The sequence below is a fragment of the Macaca mulatta genome, chromosome 1 (assembly GCF_049350105.2).
Source record: "Macaca mulatta isolate MMU2019108-1 chromosome 1, T2T-MMU8v2.0, whole genome shotgun sequence".
NCBI classification, from domain to species: Eukaryota; Metazoa; Chordata; class Mammalia; order Primates; family Cercopithecidae; genus Macaca; species Macaca mulatta.
The window spans coordinates 230,930,226-230,950,412 of NC_133406.1; the positions used below are offsets into that span (position 1 = coordinate 230,930,226).

Below are 20,187 nucleotides of genomic sequence, written 5' to 3' on the forward strand. Positions count from 1 at the left end.
CCTGCACACACGCCCATCCACAGCTGTTCCAGGCCTTTCCTCCACTGTGGGGGGTGCCAGGGGTCCAGAGGAGAGGAGGAGGGGGCCGCAGGACGCTGGGAAAGTGGGAGGACCCCAAGATCCCTGTAGGGATCCACGGTAGAAGGGGAGGACTCCTCTGTCCTCTCTATCCACTCGGACCTCCGCTTTTCTAAGAACCAGCATCGCACTGTGTCACTGAGAAAGAGCGCGCACACCAGCCGCCTTTAGAAAGTCTCAAATAGATTCCTTCAGTCAATTCAGGACAGACTCCCTGGGGGCAAGTCCCGGGGCGGGAGTCGGTGCGGGTAGTGCTGTGCGGCCCTTGACTGTTTACCAGGCGCGTTTCGCTGACCTAGTCTCCTGGACCCCCTTTCATGACTCCTCTCATCACCTCCACCGGGGAGACGAGGACCCCGAGGTTCTGGGAGGCGACGCGACCTGCCCTAAGTGACAAGGGTCCTGGGCCGCACTCCCCCGCCGGGGTCTGCGCTCCTCGGCGGAGCGGGTGGGAAGGATGAGTCCTCGGGGTGGAGAAGGAGGCGCGGGTCCCCGGGTACCGCTCGCCCGGCCTTAGGAGTCCGGGAGCGCGCGTGGGGACGCGGAGTTGAGGCTCTCTAGCTGCGGCCGCGGAAAGGGATACAGTCCCCCGGGCCCCTCCCGGCCGCTTGGAACCCACCCCAGGCGCGTCCCCGCGGGCGCGCGCTCCAGGCGGGGCCGACGGGCTCGGAGGCGCGCCCTCTCCCGGGTCCGCCGCGCGCGCTCCCTCACCTCCCCGCCCCTTCCCTTCCGGGCCCGCGCGCTCCCCGGGTCCGCCGCGCGCGCGCCTCGCGTCGCTCCCCATCCCCGCCCCTCCCGTCGCCACCCCGCCCCCGGCCGGGTACCCTCGCCGGACCCGAGAGAGAGCGTCGCCGCCATCTTAGTTGCTGCCGCTGCCTCCAGCAAGGCGCTGCTCCGAGGCGGGGAGGGCGCCGCGTCCTGAGCGCGCGGCCCAGCGTCACGGCGGCGGCGGCGGCGGCTCCTCCTTGGATCCCCGGAGCTCGCCGCGCCGTGGAGCAGCCGGCCCCGGGCCCTAGAGCCCCGAGAGCTCCGAGAGCTCCGCTCGGCGTCCCGCGCGCCTCCCTGCCGCTCCCGCCCCGGGCTGGCGATGCTGCGCCGCCCCGCGCCCGCGCTGGCCCCGGCCGCCCGGCTGTTGCTGGCCGGGCTGCTGTGCGGCGGCGGGGTCTGGGCCGCGCGAGGTAAGCCCCAGGGCCGGGCCGGGCCGCTGGGTTGGTGCGGGTCCCGGTGTGGGGATTAGGGTCCCGGTGCGGGGATTAGGGTCCCGGTGCGGGAGTAGGGCCGGATGCCGGGATTCGAGCCGGGATGCGGGGAGTCGGGTTCGAGCGCAGGGAGCCGGGTCGGGGCGTGGGGTTCGGCTTGGGGGTCGGGCTCGCGGAGCCGGGGCCGGGGCGCAGGAGACTGCGGGCGCGCGCTGCGGGCGTCCCGGGGAAGCCAGGCTCGGTCCCGGGCGGGGCACCTGGGCCTGGGCCGCCCCCACTGCAGCCCGGGGTGGTGGCTGCGCTGATTTGGGGGGACGAGCAGACGGGCCGAAGGGTCAGTCCGCCCTGCTCAGCGGCGCACGCAGGCTGGGGCTGCACCCCTGGGTGAGATGCTGTGTGTACGTGTGCTCAGAGGTGCATCAGGCGGGGGGTGCACGCACAGTTTTGGTGTGTGCTTACATAAGAGCCCACTCCTCCGCATCCCGTTTCCAAGATCCCGATTCTCTGTTGCTGCACCGCGGACACCACGACTTCGCCCCTTTCCGCCTCCTCCCAGGGTCCTTCAGACGTTGTCTGTTTCCAGTGGAGCCGAGGCTGAAACTTCGTACTTCCCTCCCACCTTTTCTCCCAAAGGTGAAATCGCGATGGGATTTGCGACCGCGGGCTCACCCAGTGTTAGAAATCTCCGTCTCTGCTACCCCTGGTGCCTTGGTGCAGTTTTTCTGACGGTCATTTAGACCGTGGAGGCTTAGATACCCTCTACAAAAACGAGAAATCCCTCTGGTTCTTTAGGATTGTAGGACCGAAATTATTTTATGGCTCGGTGGGAAGTAATATTTCTTGGCTAATTTATTATTAGCTTTTAACCTTCATCCACTTAACCTTTTAAACCTTGCGTGTTCTCTGATATTGACTGGTCTTGCCAACGAAAAGCTTACGCATTGCAGATACAGTATTTGCTTCTGAGTGGATCTTGAAATCGTAAACATTTTCCTTGGCCTTAGAGCAAAGTAATCTAGGTGTAGTCTGTAGAATCTACTGTAGGCTTAAATCTGTTGTTCTGATTTTTTTTTTTAATCAAAAGAAATTTTGGGGAGGAGGATTGATAGAAATCCAGATGAAATGGTCATATTTGAATTTAGCCAGCTTTAAAAAAATTCTTATTTTCCCTTCCCTGGCGTGACATAAGGAGAGAAGTATGGTGTTCACAAAATTAAAGGGCAGAGGCGGCAAATGCATCTTTTGTTCCATGTTCCTTTCTAAACATCGAGGATGATAAACTTTGAATACTTCTTTTATTTCATTTCTGACATTCTGTTGACTCTGTCAAATTCAGATCTTAGTCACTAAGTATCTCATTGCTGGCCATTTGATTTTTAAAAGTAACATCAAACTAAGTTTGAAATGTTCTTTCCAGATGTGGGTTGGAGGTCTGAAACTCTAATATATCCAAGAGAAATGTCAAAGTTTTGCTTCTCTTGGGGAAAACCCACACATTTTAAAAATATGTGCTTGGATTGGGTATTTTGGGAACAGTTTAAGTATATTTAGTTTAGTCAGTGATACCATTTCTTGTTAAAATTGGTGCTTTCTTAAATAGCACCTACATTTGTTAGTCATTATTTAATTGCCTTGGTTACTTAAACAGCATACATTTCAACTTTGAATATCTTCATTACCCGAGACCTACAGAAATGTGGTGTGAAAGATGTGTTGACTAGTTGAGTCATTTGTGATTTGCTTTCTCTAAAGTTTTCTTGGTGCCATTAGACAGTAGTTCAAGATTCTTAGTCTTCAGAATAAAGACATTTTATACATCAGTTATTTGGTCGCATTGTTTTTTTTTTCAGGTTGCGAGTTAGAAAATGTTTTGGAATTATTACACAAAATGCTAATAACAATTTCATTTTGAAATATTACAAGTGAATTTCATATGTAAATTTACAGTTTGGAGACACTCTGTGGGCTCATTTTAAGAGATCATTTCAACTCATATCTGAAGTTTTCACAGCCGTAAGGCAGTACGACATGAACTCCTGTTCATGCTGTAGCTACCTTTAGTAATCGTTAATGTTAGATTACGTAGAGACTGCTGGAGAAAATGATAAATTTTCTAATATAAATTGCATCTTGAACTATTAGTTTTGTAGAGACCCTCAAATTTTATTTTAATTATAGCTGTAGTTCTCAAGAAATGTTGAGTAGAGCTGGGCGCAGTGGCTCGTGCCTGTAATCCCAGCACTTTGGGAGGCTGAGGCTGGCAGATCACCTGAGGCCCGGAGTTCGAGACCAGCCTGGTCAACATGGTGACACCCCGTCTCTACTAAAAATATAAAAATTAGCTGGGTGTGCTGGTGGGTGCCTGTAATCCCAGCTACTTGGGAGGCTGAGGCAGGAGAATTGCTTGAACCCAGGAGGCGGAGGTTGCAGTGAGCCGAGATTGCGCCACTGCACTCCAGCCTGGGTGACAAAGCAAGACTCCAGTCTTAAAAACAAAGTAAGTAAGCCAAAATATTAGAAGAAATATCTTTGGCGTGCCCTGGACGGTCATGTCCGTCGGCTACCTGCCTTCTTCATGGAGATCAGGAAATAGAACAGTGAAGCAGAGAAAATAGAAAGCTTATATGAATATTTAAAAAACGCAACCGTGTAATGCATTTCGAAGCCACATAATAAATAAAAATCACGGTTATTTTTCCATTTGCACACAGACTTAGTGAGGCCTCTTCTCACCATCCTATTTGAAATCATTTCTCTTCCTGAACCCCTAAATCCTGTTTCCCTGCAACACTTTTTCTTTTTTCCATAGCACTTAGCCCATTCTAACATGCCTTGTTGCTTACTTATTGAGTTGTTTACCGTCTGTTTCCCCTCTGTAGAACATATGCCCCAAGATGGAAGGGTGTCTGCTTTGCATATGTTTCCCGTCACCAGCACACCGGAGGCATGCCAGTATTGTGTGATTGAATGAATGAATGGGTAGATGGATAACAGCATTTCAGTTTAGACAGCGTAGTAGCTTTGCATCCTAATTTTCACTTCACAGATAAATGCTACATAGTGAAAAAAATTACATAGTGTAAAGTAAACTTAAATTCTTTTTTTTTTTTTTTTTTTGAGACAGAGTCTCGCTTAGTCGCCCAGGCTGGAGTGCAGTGGCGCGATCTCGGCTCACTGCAAGCTCCGCCTCCCGGGTTCACGCCATTCTCCTGCCTCAGCCTCCCGAGTAGCTGGGACTACAGGTGCCCGCCGCCTCGCCCGGCTAATTTTTTGCATTTTTAGTAGAGACGGGGTTTCACAGTGTTAGCCAGGATGGTCTCAATCTCCTGACCTTGTGATCCGCCCGCCTCGGCCTCCCAAAGTGCTGGGATTACAGGCGTGAGCCACCGCGCCCGGCCTAAATTCTTTTTTTTTTTTGAGACAGAATCTCATTCTGTCACCCAGACTGGAGTGCAGTGGGGAGATCTTGGCTCACTGCAACCTCTGCCTCCCAGGTTCAAGAGATTCTCCTGCCTCAGCCTCCCCAGGAGCTGGGACTACAGGCATATGCCATCTCACTGGGCTCATTTTTGTATTTTTAGTAGAGACAGGGTTTCACCATATTGGCCACGCTGGTCTGAACTCCTGACCTGAAGTGAGCCACCTGCCTGTGCCTCCCACAGTGCTGAGATTACAGTTGTGAGCCACTGCACCTGGCCCAAACTTAATTTCTGCAGTGTGGATGTGGGAATTCATTAGTGGGTAAATTTTCAAGGATCATGGCGCCAGCCTCAGTGGCTCATACCTGTAATTCCAGCACTTTGGGAGGACTAGGCAGGCAGATTACTTGAGTGCAGGAGTTTGAGACTAGCCTGGGCAACATGGTGAAACCTTGTCACTACAAAAATACCAAAAAAAAAAAAAAAAAGTTCAAGGATCCATTCTGTTGGTTGCAGTATTGGGGATATTAGATCATGACACTCTGTCTTGGCCTTCGAAGGCTGTAGCTCTGTGGCTACACCTGTCAGTCCCTTTAAAAAAATACTGTAATTTTCAGCTTTTTTGGGAAGATGGTTTCTTAATTTGTTACCTCGTTTTTCATAAGTAATGATGTGGAAAAAAGTCATTCGAATATAGACCTCAGTATTACCCATAGTCTAACATTGTTAATACTGAATGAAAGTAAATAACATTTATTTCTCAAAGGAGACCTATAACTGCTGAAGAAATAATAAAATATGAACAATTTTGAATATATTCCAATTTTAGAACATTAACTTGGTTAACTGGAACCTTCAGTTAGCTGGAATTCATCCTTTGGCTGGATATTTCTTTTGGGAGAAAAAGCATAAAACCAAGCAGTTTTATAGGAATTATTTTTCAAAAGGAAGGTTTAGGAGGTGATACCATACATTATATGTGCCAGTATTTGATATTTAAGCCAAAAACAGCAACTAATATTTCAGTTTTAGTTATGAAGAATATGACCAATAAATGAAATTTTTGTGGGATATAAAATATAATTATTACACTGAAACTAGAAAATGCTATAATTTCATAGAACTAGCTGCAAGACTTAGTGAAGCTTATTAAACCAAGTCTAAGTGTTTAAAATGAGGAAGCTGAGATACGTTAAAATTTTAGAACAAAGGAAAAAAAGTGCTGAATTATTTTTATTATTGCTTTGAGACAGGAAAATATGTTTTTTAATTTTTTTTTGGATAGAGTTTTCATTTATAAGAGTTGAAACAAAATAGAGATCTGATTATCCTAAAAAACCACCAAGAGTCTATTTCTTATGTATTCTGGTTGAGGGCTTAGATCATTAAAACTTGTGTTTTCAGTGGGTCTTAATTTAGTATGAAGAGTTGCTTGAAGGGGCTGGGCGCGGTGGCTCATGCCTGGAATCCCAGCACTTTGGGAGGCCGAGGTAGGTGGATCACGAGGTCAGGAGATGCAGACCATCCTGACTAACACGGTGAAGCCCCATCTCTACTAAAAAAAATACAAAAGATTAGCCGGGCTTGATGGCGGGCGCCTGTAGTCCCAGCTACTCCGGAGGCTGAGGCAGGAGAATGGTGTGAACCTGGTAGGCGGAGCTTGCAGTGAGCTGAGATCGCGCTACTGCGCTCCAGCCTGGATGACAGAGTGAGACTCTGTCGCAAAAAAAAAAAAAAAAAAAAAAAGAGGCCGGGCGCGGTGGCTCAAGCCTGTAATCCCAGCACTTTGGGAGGCCGAGGCGGGCGGATCACGAGGTCAGGAGATCGAGACCATCCTGGCTGACACGGTGAAACCCCGTCTCTACTAAAAAATACAAAAAAAAAAACTAGCCGGGCGAGGTGGCAGGCGCCTGTAGTCCCAGCTACTGGGGAGGCTGAGGCAGGAGAATTGCGTGAACCTGGGAGGCGGAGCCTGCAGTGAGCTGAGATCCGGCCACTGCACTCCAGCCTGGGCGGCAGAGTGAGACTCCGTCTCAAAAAAAAAAAAAAAAAGAGTTGCTTGAAGAAATGTGTCTTTATAAGTGAAATTTACAATGTTGATTTGCAACAAAATACGGATTTTAGTAGTGTTTCAGGACTACAGATTCAAGATTGGTGGAAATGATTTACACAATGTTATGATTTTGCATTAAGAAACAACCAAGGCCTGGCACAGTGGCTCACGCCTGTAATCCCAGCACTTTGGGAGGCCAAGGCGGGTGGATCATGAGGTCAAGAGATGGAGACCATCCTGGCCAACATGATTAAACCCTGTCTCTACTAAAAATACAAAAATTAGCCGGGCGTGGTGGCGTGCACCTGTAGTCCCAGCTACTCGGGAGGCTGAAGCAAGAGAATCGCTTCAACTTGGGAGGCAGAGGTTGCAGAGAGCCGAAATTGCACCACTGCACTCCTGCCTGGTGACAGAGTGAGACTCAGTCTCAAAAAACAAACAAACGGGGGGCGGGGAGGGATTGCATTGGGAGTTATACCTGATGTAAATGACGAGTTGATGGGTGCTGACGAGTTGATGGGTGCAGCACGCCAACATGGCACAGGTATACATATGTAACAAACCTGCACGTTATCCACATGTACCCTAGAACTTAAAGTATAATAATAAAAAAAAAAAGAAAACAAACAAACAAACTAAAAACAACCAACCAAATGGCGAGGCATGGTAGCTCACACCTGTAATCCCAGTGCTTTGGGAGGCCAAGATGGGTGGATTGCTTGAGTGCGGGAGTTCAAGACCAGCCTGTGCAACATGGTGAAACCCCATCTCTACTAAAAATACAAAAAAAATTAGCTGGGCATGGTGGCATATGCCTGTAGTCCCAGCTACTCAGGAGTCTGAGGCTAGAGAACTGATTGAACCTGGCAGGTTGAGGCTGCAGTGAGCCAAGGTCACACCACTTGCATTCCAGCCTGGGCGACAGAGCAAGACTCTGTCTCTAAAAAAAAAAAAAAAAAGCCAAACTAACAAGCCCTCAAAAGTGATGTTTTGAGGCTATGCAAAGGCCATATATAGGAACCCTCAAATGGTGACAGCCTCCCCACTGTGTCAGCCTGACATACAATACCCATCTTTTCCCTAAGAGCTGCCACCACCTGGGAACTAGAATGCTGATTGTCTGATTTGATAGGTTCTTTTTATTTTTATTTATTTATTTATTTTTGAGACGGAGTCTTGCTCTGTCGCCCGGGCTGGAGTGCAGTGGCCGAATCTCAGCTCACTGCAAGCTCCGCCTCCCAGGTTTACGCCATTCTCCTGCCTCAGCCTCCCGAGTAGCTGGGACTACAGGCGCCCTCCACCTCGCCCGGCTAGTTTTTTGTATTTTTTAGTAGAGACGGGGTTTCACCGTGTTAGCCAGGATGGTCTCGATCTCCTGACCTCGTGATCCGCCCGTCTCGGCCTCCCAAAGTGCTGGGATTACAGGCTTGAGCCACCGCGCCCGGCAATAGGTTCTTTCTCTCCTATGTTTTAGGTGTATTTTTGCTTATTTTTTGATTTAGTTTTAGGATATTATTATTAGATTAAAAATTTTCACGAGATTTGTTACTAAAGTTTTTATTTTTAAAGGTTCTTGGCAGAGATTCACGTACTTCAAAGTAACAGAGTTTAAAGCAGCTTAAATACCTTTAAAACATCTGAAAGTTGGCTAGGTGCGGTGGCTCACATCTGTAATCCCAGCACTTTGGGAGGCCAAGGCGGGCGGATCACCTTAGGTCGGGAGTTAGGGACCAGCCTGACCAACATGGAGAAACCCCATCTCTACTAAAAAATATAAAATTAGCCGGGTGTGGTGGTGCATGCCTGTAATCCCAGCTACTCGGGAGGCTGAGGCAGGAGAATCGCTTGAACCCGGGAGGTGGAGGTTGTGGTGAGCCCAGATCACGCTATTGCACTCCAGCCTGGGCAACAAGAGCAAAACTCCATCTCAGAAAAAAAAAAAAAAAAAATCTGAAAGTTAACTTCCTTCCCATTCCGGAACCCCAGTAAGAAGTATGTAGTAGCATATCAGAAGAAGAGTCATGTTTTTGCTTTTTTACTTTTTTGGTCAGACATGAATAATCATCTTAAAAAGAATTAATAGAAATGGTGTCTCACTGTGTTGCTCAGGCTGGTCTCGAACTCCTGGGCTCTAACAGTCCTCCCACCTCATCCTCCCAAAGAGCTGAGATTATAGGCGTGAGCTACCGCACCCGGCCGAAGAATCGTCTTTCAGCTGTCTGTTTTCGTTCTGTCTGATTCTCCCCTGACAAGAACTTCTGTTGAGTCTGCCACTTTTCAAGCCTACCTTGATCTGTACTTTCTCCGAGTCATTGTGTAGGACAAAGGAGGACCACCGGCTGGGCATGGTGGCTCACGGCTGTAATCCCAGCACTTTGGGAAGCTGAGGTGGGCGGATCACCTGAGGTCGGGAGTTCGACACCAGCCTGACCAACATGGAGAAACCCTGTCTCTACTAAAAATACACAATTAGCTGGACATGGTGGCACATGCCTGTAATTCCAGCTACTCGGGAGACTGAGGCAGGAGAATTGCTTGAACCCAGGAGGCAGAGGTTGCAGTGAACCGAGATTGCACCATTGCACTCCAGCCTGGGCAACAAGAGCAAAACTCCATCTCAAAATAAAAGGAAGACCACCTTTATCATGCCACTGCACTCTAGCCTGGGTGACAGAGCCAGACTTTGTCTCAAAACAAAACAAAACAAAACAAACAAAACCACCTTTTTCTGCATCCACTCCTTTTTTTTTTAAAAGCAGCTTTATTGAGATATAATTCGCATACCATAAAATTCAACATTTTAAGGCATACAATTCAGTGATTTTAGTATATTCACAAAGTTGTGCAGCCATCACCACTATCTAATTTCAGAACACTTTCATCACCCCCAAAAGAAACCCCATATCTGTTAGCGCTCATTCTCCATATCCCTCCTCCTCCATCCCTTGGCAACCCCGAGTCTACTTTCTGTCTATGGATTTGCTTATTTTGGACATTTCATATCAAGGGAATCATAATATGTGGTCTTTTGTGACTAGCTTCTTTTGCTTAGTATGATGTCTTCAAGGTTCATCCATGTTGTAGCATGTATCAGGACTTCGTTTCTTTTCACAGGTAAATGATATATCCTTGTAGGGATATAACACATTCTGTTTATCCGTTTACTCATTGATGGATATTTGGGTTATTTCCACTTTGTATTTGGAAAATACTACTATGTACATTTTTGTACAGGAATTTGTGTGGACGTATGTTTTCATTTCTCTTGGATATATACCCAAGTGGAATTGTTGGGTCTTAGGGTAAGTCTTAGATTTAACTTTTTAAATTAAAAAAAATTTTTTTTTTTTTGAGATGGAGTCTCACTCTGTTGCCCAGGCTGGAGTGCAGTGATGTGATCTTTGCTCACTGCAGCCTCCGTCTCCCGGGTTCAAGAAATTCTCCTGCCTCAGCCTCCCGAGTAGCTGGGATTACAGGCATGTGCCACCATGTCCGGCTAATTGTGTATTTTTAGTAGAGACGGGGTTTCTCCATGTTGGTCAGGCTGGTCTCCAACTCCTGACCTCAAATGATCCACCTGCCTCGGCCTCCCAAAGTGCTGGGATTACAGGCGTGAGCACTATGCCCGGCCTGTGTTTAACATTTTGAGGAACTACCGGCTGGTTGTACAAAGTGGCTGCACCATCCTGTATCCACTTGACCTCCGTCATCACTCACAGGAGCATTTTCCTAATCAAATACACATTTCACAGTTTTCTAGTTTGTTAGAATTTTTTTTTTTTTTTTTTTTTTTTTTTTTTTTTTTGAGACGGAGTCTCGCTCTGTAGCCCAGGCTGGAGTGCAGTGGCCGGATCTCAGCTCACTGCAAGCTCCGCCTCCCGGGTTCCCGCCATTCTCCTGCCTCAGCCTCCCGAGTAGCTGGGACTACAGGCGCCCGCCACCTCGCCCGGCTAGTTTTTTTTTGTATTTTTAGTAGAGACGGGGTTTCACCATGTTATCCAGGATGGTCTCGATCTCCTGACCTCGTGATCCACCCGTCTCGGCCTCCCAAAGTGCTGGGATTACAGGCTTGAGCCACCGCGCCCGGCCGTTTGTTAGAATTTTAAGTTGAATTTTTTCCTAGTCTAGGTGCAAACTGGCATTTCATCTAACCAATTCCTTCCTTTGCCATTGTCTCTCATATAATTTTTACCCCGGACTTTAGACTTTGAGTTGAAAGGAACTTTGAAAGTTCTTTCCTCTATACTTTAAATAGCCTTCCCTGTAAAACAGACGTTTCCTCATATGTCCCTGTGTGTTGATCATTCAGCCTCTGTTTGAACTCTACTGCTACGGGGCTCTTGCTAGCTCACAGAGCAACCCTTTTCTTAAAAACATTGAGCCTTTGGTTAGGTTTCCTTAGGACTGAATTTTATCACGCCTTCGTATTTTTGCAGGCATCCAGGCCTACAGTTCATTGTTTTTACCACCTCACACATTAAGAGAGGCCGAGAGCATTGAGGCCTGGGCCTTGATTTCTGTGGATTTCTCAGGAATGAGCCTAGCACAGGGCTGCACGTGCAGTGTTTGGGGGACACCCACCCAGTCACACACACAGTCAGTATCCCGCCTCCAGGAGCAGGGCTTCACTTAATGAAAGGGACTGGAAAAAACAGGACAATTCTCAAACTGCAACTACTTTAGAAAGTGACATTTCTTTTCTTTTTCTTTTTCTTTTCTTTCCTTTTTTTCTTTTTTATTTTTTAATTTATTTTTTTTGAGACGGTGTCTCACTCTGTCGCCCAGGCTGGAGTGCTGGCACAATCTCGGCTCACTGCAAGCTCTGCCTCTCGGGTTTACGCCATTCTCCTGCCTCAGCCTCCCCAGTAGCTGGGACCACAGGTGCATACCACCACACCTGGCTAATGTAAAAATTTTTTAGAGACAGGGTCTTGCCATGTTGCCCAGGCTGGTTTCGAACTCTTGGGCTCAAGCAATCTGCCCTATTTGGCCCTTCAAAGTGCTGGGATTACAGGCGTGAGCCCCCATGTCCAGCCGACATTTCATTCATTCATTACATTTTTGTTATGCTAGCTGGCTAAAAATGTGCTTTGTTTAAAAGTAAATTATTTTTTCTAGTCCTTTGATTTTATTTAATTAACTATTCCTCGTTTACCCAATCTTCAAACATAGAAAACACTTAGAAATATGTCTTTATATTCAAAGGGAATTTTAAAACTCAGTAAAAATGGATATCATCTTTGTTTACATACTTGAAGTATAGCAAAGACATTTTTATTCAGGCTGGAGTTCTGTGGCACGATCTCGGCTCACTGCAACCTCCGCCCTCCCAGGTTCAAGCAATCTTCCCACTTCAGCCCCCTGAGTAGCTGGAACTACAGGCACACTCTACCATGCTTGACTAATTTATTTATTTATTTATTATTATTATTATTATTTTGTAGAGATGGGGTTGTACCATATTGCTCAGATTGGTCTCAAACTCCTGGACTCAAGCAATCTGCCTGCCTCAGTCTCCCAGAGTGCTAGGATTGTAGGCATGAGCCACCCTGCTCAGCCTAAAATTTTTCTTATATAGTACTTTTCAGGACCACTTCAAAACAGCTGAATGTTATAAATTTAAACTGAAGAAATATAAAACTTTAGAATGATTTGTATAAGGTTGTCTATTAAGTGGCTTTTAAAGAATATAATTAATTCTATCTGAAATGCAGAATCTAGTCACACTGATTTTTTTTTTTGCATATTTCAGATGTAGTTAATGATGAAGATTGATAGAACTAGCTACATAATCCAAGGGGCCAATGCAAAATAAAGTGTGGGGCCCCTTGTTCAAAAATTATTAAAACTTTTTCTTTTTTTTTTGAGACAGAGTCTCACTGTGTTGCCCAGGCTGGAGTACAGTGGTGCGATCTCAGCTCACTATAACCTCGTCCTCCTGGGTTTAAGCAATTCTGGTGCCTCAGCCTCCCAAGTAGCTGAGATTACAGACATGCACCAGCAAGCTTGGCTAATTTTTTGTACTTTTAGTAGAGACAGGGTTTCACCATGTTGCCCAAGACGGTCTCGAACTCCTGAGCTCAGGCACTCCACCTGCCTCAGCTTCCCAAAGTGTTAGGATTACAGGCGTGAGCCACTGCATCTGGCCCAAAAATTATAAAAAATGTCAAGATGGCAACAGGTTTTTCTTTTGTTTTTTAGACAGAGTCTCACCCTGTCACCCAGGCTGGAGTGCAGTGGCGCACTCTTGGCTTACTGAAACCTCCACCTCCTGGGTTCAAGCAATTCTCATGCCTCAGCCTCCTGAGTAACTGGGATTATTAGGCACCCGCTACCATGCCCGGCTAATTTTTGTATTTTTAGTAGAGAGGGGGTTTCACCATGTTCGCTAGGCTGGTCCTGAACTCCTGACCTCAAGTGATCCTCCCGCCTCAGCCTCCCAGAGTACTGGGATTACAGGCTGAGCTACCTCACCTGGTTGACAATAGATTTTTTTTTTTTTTTTTGAGGTGGAGTTTTACTTTTGTTGCCTAGGCTACAATGCAATGGCATGATCTTGGCTCACCACAACCTCCAGCTCCCAGGTTCAAGTGATTCTCCTGCCTCAGCCTCCCAAGTAGCTGGAATTACAGGCATGCATCACCACTGGTCTGGCTAATTTAGTATTTTTAGTAGAGATGGGGTTTCTCCATGTTTGTCAGGCTGGTCTTGACTCCCGACCTCAGGTGATCCGCTAGCCTTGGCCTCCTAAAGTAATGGGATTACAGGCATGAGCCCAGTGCGCCCGGTTGGCAGTAGGTTTTTAAACCAACCTAGGGGCCCTTCTATGCCTGGCTCCTGGCACCTGGAGGGAACTGGTCCTGAGTATTGATAAACTTAGATGACAGAGTATTAATAGTCGAATTGTGGGCCTAGGGCCTGAGATTTTCACCAGAGCTGCTTGTCCTCTGTGTCCCTGCGCAGCTGCACCTGTGGTTGATGCTCCTCCCTCCCCTTGGGAGAAGACGCCTGCCTTTCATTCTCCGTGGCCTCAGGGTGCAGGCTTCCCCGTCATCTTTCCATCCCCAGCACCCAGCAAAGGACCGGCTCTACTCCTTTCTCAGTAAGAACCAGTGAGAACCAATGGTAGCCAGAGGCTCATGGAAAACTAGGGTCGCTTTTGATTTGTGGGATTAAAGCCCTTGTGTTAAGTAGATTATGTTTACTTTTTTTTTTTTTTTTTTTTTGAGACTGAGTCTCGCTCTGTCGCCCAGCCTGGAGTGCAATGGTGGGATCTCGGCTTACTACAACCTCTGCCTCCCGGTTCAAGCGATTCACCTGCTTCAGCCTCCCGAGTAGCTGGGATTACATGCACGCACCACCACGCCCAGCTAATTTTTTGTATATTTAGTAGAGATGGGGTTTAACCGTGTTAGCCAGGATGATCTCGATCTCCTGACCTCGTGACCCGTCCACCTTGGCCTCCCAAAGTGCTGGGATTACAGGCATGAGCTACCACTCTGGCTTATGTTTACTTTTATTTTTAATTTATTTGTTTATTTATTTTGAGACAGAGTCTCGCTCTGTCACCCAGGCTGTAGTACAGTGGCCGGATCTCAGCTCACTGCAAGCTCCGTCTCCCGGGTTCACACCATTCTCCTGCCTCAGCCTCCTGAGTAGCTGGGACTGCAGGCGCCCACCACCATGCCCGGCTAATTTTTTGTGTTTTTAGTAGAGACCGGGTTTCACCGTGTTAGCCAGGATGGTCTCCTGACCTCGTGATCCGCCTGTCTTGGCCTCCCAAAGTGCTGGGATTACAGGTGTGAGCCACCGCACCCGGCCCTATGTTTACTTTTAAAATGCTTTAACTAACTCATGCTAGTTTCTTATTACCTATAGAATTAGTAACAAGGATAACAAATAATTAAAATTCTTGGATAATCCCTAATCTTTTTTTTTTTTTTTCTTGCCATGCATTTCAAGCATTTATCAGACTAGTAAGTAAATAGTAAAATGAACTGACTTGAATTTCATTTTCTCCTTAGGCTCCCTCACTCTGGGCTAAAATTATTAAAGGAACAGTGGGGGTGGGGAGTAACAGGTGGGGTACAGTCGTTTTGAGTTTTCGAGCCCCTCAGTTACTAGTGCCTTGTGACTAGTCGGTAGGGGACCTTGATAATCCTGACTGATTATAAAGCCCTAAGTTGGCAAGGTCAGAGCTTGCTTCTGAGCTGTCTGTAAATATCCATTGATATCAGCTCATGATTCCTGTAGAAAACGTTTTCATTTGGCAAGGGTTTAAAAAGTCCATGCCCAAGTGTATGAGAGCCGCCTCTTGTTCAGCTAGGAAGCAGCGAATACGTGTCTTCTAAACATTCAGAGCCTTGAATAGAGAATAAATACTGGCTTAAATGCTTTTTTATATGAAATCTGACATGTTAAAGCCTCTTCTAAATTGGAGCACGTACCACTGGGATAGTTTCATAACACAGCCTTTTCCCTCCCTTCTGGTGACTTTAATAACAACTATGACGTTAATGTTTGTTTGGATGAAATAATGTTTTAGAGAGGTCATTAATGCCACTGGTTAATACATATTTGCAGATTCAGTTGGTAAAGTTTATTAATCTTGTCTTTTTCTAGACTTTCTCTGAGTGTTCTTAGAAGGTTTGGGCTTTTTACCGCTACTTAAAGCAATGCATATGGCAGTGGGTCTGAGCAGATTGTGTTGATTGAATTTTTCTTGTTGCATGTAAAGTATGTCATACATTGTTGTGAGGGTCCCAAGAGCAAGAGAATTGATCAGAGAACAGAGAGGAAAGAGGATCCAGAGGTATGTGGAATGAGGCATTCTAGATATATGTGGTTACAACAATTTAGGTTTTATTTTTATTTATTTATTTATTTTTAATTTAATTAATTAATTAATTTTGAGATGGGGTCTCACTCTGTCGCCCAGGCTGGAGTGCAGTGGTGCAATCTCGACTCACTGCAATCTCCGCCTCCCAGGTTCAAGAGATTCTCCTGCTTCAGCCTCCTGAGTAGCTGGGATTACAGGCGTACACTGCCACACCTGGATGATTTTTGTATTTTTAGTAGAGTTGGGGTTTCACCATGTTGCCCAGCCTAGTCTCGAACTCCTGACTTCAGGTGATCTATCTGCCTTGGCCTCCCTAAGTGCTGGGATTACAGGCGTGAGCCACTGTGCCCAGCCTTTACTTATTTACTTATTTATTTTTGAGACGGAGTATCATTCTGTTGCTCAGCCTGGAGTGCAGTGGCGCGATCTTGGCTCACTGCAACTTCCGCCTCCCGAGTTCAAGCAATTCTCCTGCCTCAGCCTCCCGAGTAGCTGGAATTATAGGCATACACTCCCACACCTGACTAATTTTTGTATTTTTAGTAGAGATGGGGTTTCACCATGTTGGCCAGCCTGGTCTCGAACTCCTGACCTTAGATGATCCACCTGCCTCAGCCTCCCAAAGTGCTGGGATTACAGGCGTGAGCCACTGTACCCAGCCTGCCCGCCCTCCCTCCCTCCCTCCCTCCTTCTTTCCTTCCTTCCTTCCTCACTCAGTCTCACTCTCTTGGCCAGGCTGGAATGCAATGGCGTGATCTCGGCTCACTGCAGCCTCTGCCTCCCAGGTTCAAGCTATTCTCCTGCCTCAGCCTCCCGAGTAGCTGGGATCACAGGCATGCACCATCATGCCTGGCTAATTTTTGTATTTTTGTAGTTTTTTTGAGATAGAGTTTTGTTCTTTCTCTCAGGCTGACGTGCAGTGGTGTGATCTCAGTTCACTGCAACCTCCGTCCCCTAGGTTCCAACAGTTCTCCTGTCTCACCCTCCTGAGTAGTTGGGATTATAGGCGCCCGCCACCATGCCCGGCTGATTTTTGTATTTTTAGTAGAGACGGGGTTTTGCCATGTTGGCCAGGTTGGTCTCGAACTCCTGACCTCATAATCCATCTGCCCAGACCTCCGAAAATGCTAGGATTACAAGCGTGAGCCACTGCTTGTATTTTTAGTAGTGACGGGGTTTTACCGTGTTGACCAGGCTAGTCTCAAACTCCTGACCTCAAGTGATCCAGCCTCCTTGACCTCCCAAAGCGCTGGAATTACAGGCATGAGCCACCCTGCCCGACCCAGTTTAGATGTTAGAGAAGTGAATGCAAGCATGAGAACCAAGGAGAGGCAGGTGGGTTGGTGATTAAGAGGCCGTTCATGTTATCTTCAGGAATGCGTGGTGCAGAGTGGTTTGCACAGGAGCCTGACTGCAGAGATCGAAGGAGTGAATTATTCAGGGCTGGGTGCTGACCCAGGAAGGGGACAGACCATCAGGCGAGTAAGGAAGATCCGGGTCTGCGTGGGCGCTTCAGAGTGGCTCCTGGAGGCTGGGCGGTGTGTGTCTGATGGGCTGTCACTCACATCCTGTGTCTTCTCAGGGAGGACTCTCTGGGAGGCGTCTGGGGCCAGCGGACAGTGACAGCATAAGGCCGGAGGTCTAAGTCTTGGCAGATAATCAGGGCAGAGCCTGGAGGGCCGTTGTTTCCCCTCAGCTTGGGCTGTGGGTGTTTTCTGGGTGTGAGGTTTTCACTGTGGTGGACAGAGTGAAGCCAGGGGCAAAGGGAGAACAAACATAGGCCCCTCGGCCGGATCTGGTTGTTGCTTAGGCCTGAGGGAGAAGGGAAAAGGGTTTCCTGAAGTTTCTGTTATATCTGGAAACTCAGCCCAGTGGCGCAGGAGACCAGATGAGGATTTGGGACAGCAGCCTTGGCTCAGGGTAGAGCAGTCCTGGCTGTACTGTCTTATCGTTTGGAAACCCAAGTACAGACAGGTAAGCTGGGGCAAGCGGGTGCAGAGAGCAGTGATGGAACCCTGGCATCTGAGCCCCACAGCAGTGGCCAACCAGTGTGAGTCCATGCCTCGTTCTGGTCAGATTGAGGTCTTTTTCCTGAGAGCTCGGCACATGTTACTCCTCCACTCAGTCTATCCCCAGGCCTGGGTAAACTGAACTCGCCCCTTGCTGACATTCCTGACCACCTCCGCTCATGGGATCTTTTCGCAATCACTGGCAAACTGCCTCAACCTAGCTTTGTCTTGATACATTGTTTCCTGGTACCTAAGCCGTTTCTGATTTGAAAAGGTAACTCATATTGGTCTGTTTGGAGTTCAAGTTGGAACCCAAATTGTATCTTCCCCATGGAAACTTGTTATAAATAGTGCTTATAAAGCTCCCAAAAGTGACTGTCAGAAACATACTTAACCCATAACAAGTGGAAATTGGGCAAATTGGCAGTAAAAATCCAGCGCATGCTCACCCACTGTCACGGTACAGTGCAGCTGAGCCTCGAACAACCGGGCTTTGAACTGCAGGGGTCCAATTGTAAGTGGATTTTTTTAACCAAACGTGAATGGAAAATACAGTATTTGCGGGCTGTGAAACCTGCATATGGGAAGTGCTGGCTCTTTGAATACTTGGGTTCTGCAGGACCAACAACTTCAGTATATGTGGGTTCGGGTATAGACTGGGGTCCTGGTGGACTCGGGTATAGACTGGGGTCCTGGTGAATTTGGGTATAGACTGGGGTCCTGGTGGACTCGGGTATAGACTGGGGTCCTGGTGGATTCGGGTATAGACTGGGGTCCTGGTGGACTCGGGTGTAGACTGGGGTCCTGGTGGGTTCGGGTATAGACTGGGGTCCTGGTGGATTCGGGTATAGACTGGGGTCCTGGTGGACTCGGGTATAGACTGGGGTCCTGGTGGATTCGGGTATAGACTCTGGGGTCCTGGTGGATTCGGGTATAGACTGGGGTCCTGGTGGATTCGGGTATAGACTCTGGGGTCCTGGTGGATTCGGGTATAGACTCTGGGGTCCTGGTGGGTTCGGGTATAGACTGGGGTCCTGGTGGGTTCGGGTATAGACTCTGGGGTCCTGGTGGGTTCGGGTATAGACTCTGGGGTCCTGGTGGGTTCGGGTATAGACTCTGGGGTCCTGGTGGGTTCGGGTATAGACTGGGGTCCTGGTGGGTTCGGGTATAGACTCTGGGGTCCTGGTGGATTCGGGTATAGACTCTGGGGTCCTGGTGGATTCGGGTATAGACTGGGGTCCTGGAACCACTACCCTGGCGGGTACAGAGAAGCCACTGTCATTCTGTAAACCAGCGGTGAGGCGCTGGTTCAGATGGAGTGATGGGAGGCACGGGAGTGGCAGCGCCGCAGGATTCTGTGGGGGCGGCAGCCACAATCAGTGGCCCCGTGACTCCCACCTTGGATGAAGGGGTCAGGGGACTGAGGTACCAGAGCAGGGTTGTGAAGGAGGCAGAAGCCTTGTTCCTGGAGTCCTAGGTGACTGAGCCAGTGAGAAGAAAAGGATCGAGAAAGTAGCCTGCCACTGGGATCTGCAGAATGACGTCAGGAAGCCCAGGGAGGAGGGGCCCCCATGCCCAGGCGGAGGCGCCGCCTCTGAGGGCAGGAAGGTGTTGAGGTGGAGGAGAGGCAGGAGAGCCGCAAGCGCAAGCGGGGGCAGTGGGCTCTCTGCAAAGCAGCCGCCTCTGCAGGCACTGCCTCCGCAGGGTGGCCACGCCTTTCAGGGGATGCTCACTGCTGTACGCTGTGTAGAGGAATGACTTAGGGCCAGACACACTTAGTGTTTTTCATCAAAGAATTTAACTGAAGTGTTGCTATTTAAAATCGTTACTTGAATTTACCAAGTTCCTAAATCTATATGAAGTAAATTTACTCCTTTGTATAGAGACATTTTACTAAAGTCAGTGTAAAAAATGTATTTGATATAACTCCCAGATATTCCAGTGGGGTGTATCATGTATCATTTAATATTATCTCTGCTAGAAGTTGTCCTTTGTAAATAATGGTGACATAGTCCACGTAGTGACTTCTAATGTAAGAATGCAGTGATCAATTGCAGGCTTCCCCTTGAAACTCATCTAGGATGAGAGATGGGTCTCCCTAGGTGTGTGACGTGGACAGGTGTGGTTAGGTCAGTGGGGTCTTGGTCATGTAAGCTTGGGAGGCGCTGTTAAACAGGTTTCGTTACTGCAGGGCTTCTCACAGTCTTGAGTGTACTTGGAGGAATTGCTGAGCCGGGGGTAAAACCAACTACTTGATTTGGGACTCTTTCTGTGACACCTGTGGCACCAGTGTCCCGGGGAACACACTTTAGGCAGTGCTGCTCCAGGCCCGCCCCCCGCCCTTACTGTAGAACGAGAAAACACAGTCCAAAACAGAATGAAAGTAAGGTAAAATGACTTAAAATACTGCCTCTCTATCATTAGCATCAACATTTTGTGTCTATTTTTATAGATTTCTTTCTTTGTAAAAATTTATCTACATAAAGTTTTAAACAAAATGCAATCATATTCTACAGGGTATTTTGTAACATTCTCTTGTAACATTCATTCAGCAGACATCTGCACCAGGTATGGTGTGTAGTAGAATTGA

The 20,187-nt window shown here is 47.8% G+C and overlaps 1 protein-coding gene and 1 long non-coding RNA gene across 19 annotated transcripts in view; one reads left to right on the forward strand and one right to left on the reverse strand.

The window, feature by feature from the left end:
- The first annotated feature begins 934 nt into the window (after window positions 1–934).
- The window catches only part of CLSTN1 (calsyntenin 1), a 100,384-nt gene continuing 81,131 nt past the window's right edge, over window positions 935–20,187 (forward strand). For all 18 annotated transcript variants that reach the window (XR_013408258.1, XR_013408245.1, XR_013408248.1 and 15 more), the window contains exon 1: window positions 935–1,256. Coding sequence is in view for 7 of the 18 variants with exons in the window: in XM_077975026.1 (XP_077831152.1) it covers window positions 1,166–1,256 (91 nt within the window). In the remaining 11 variants the exon portion in view is untranslated. The remainder of the gene's footprint in view (window positions 1,257–20,187) is intronic.
- Window positions 4,683–10,087, reverse strand: LOC144336542 (uncharacterized). Its single transcript, XR_013408421.1, has 3 exons — window positions 9,407–10,087; window positions 9,268–9,333; window positions 4,683–5,938 (listed from the first exon to the last, which is right to left on the reverse strand). It is a non-coding gene; the product is annotated as an uncharacterized LOC144336542 (long non-coding RNA).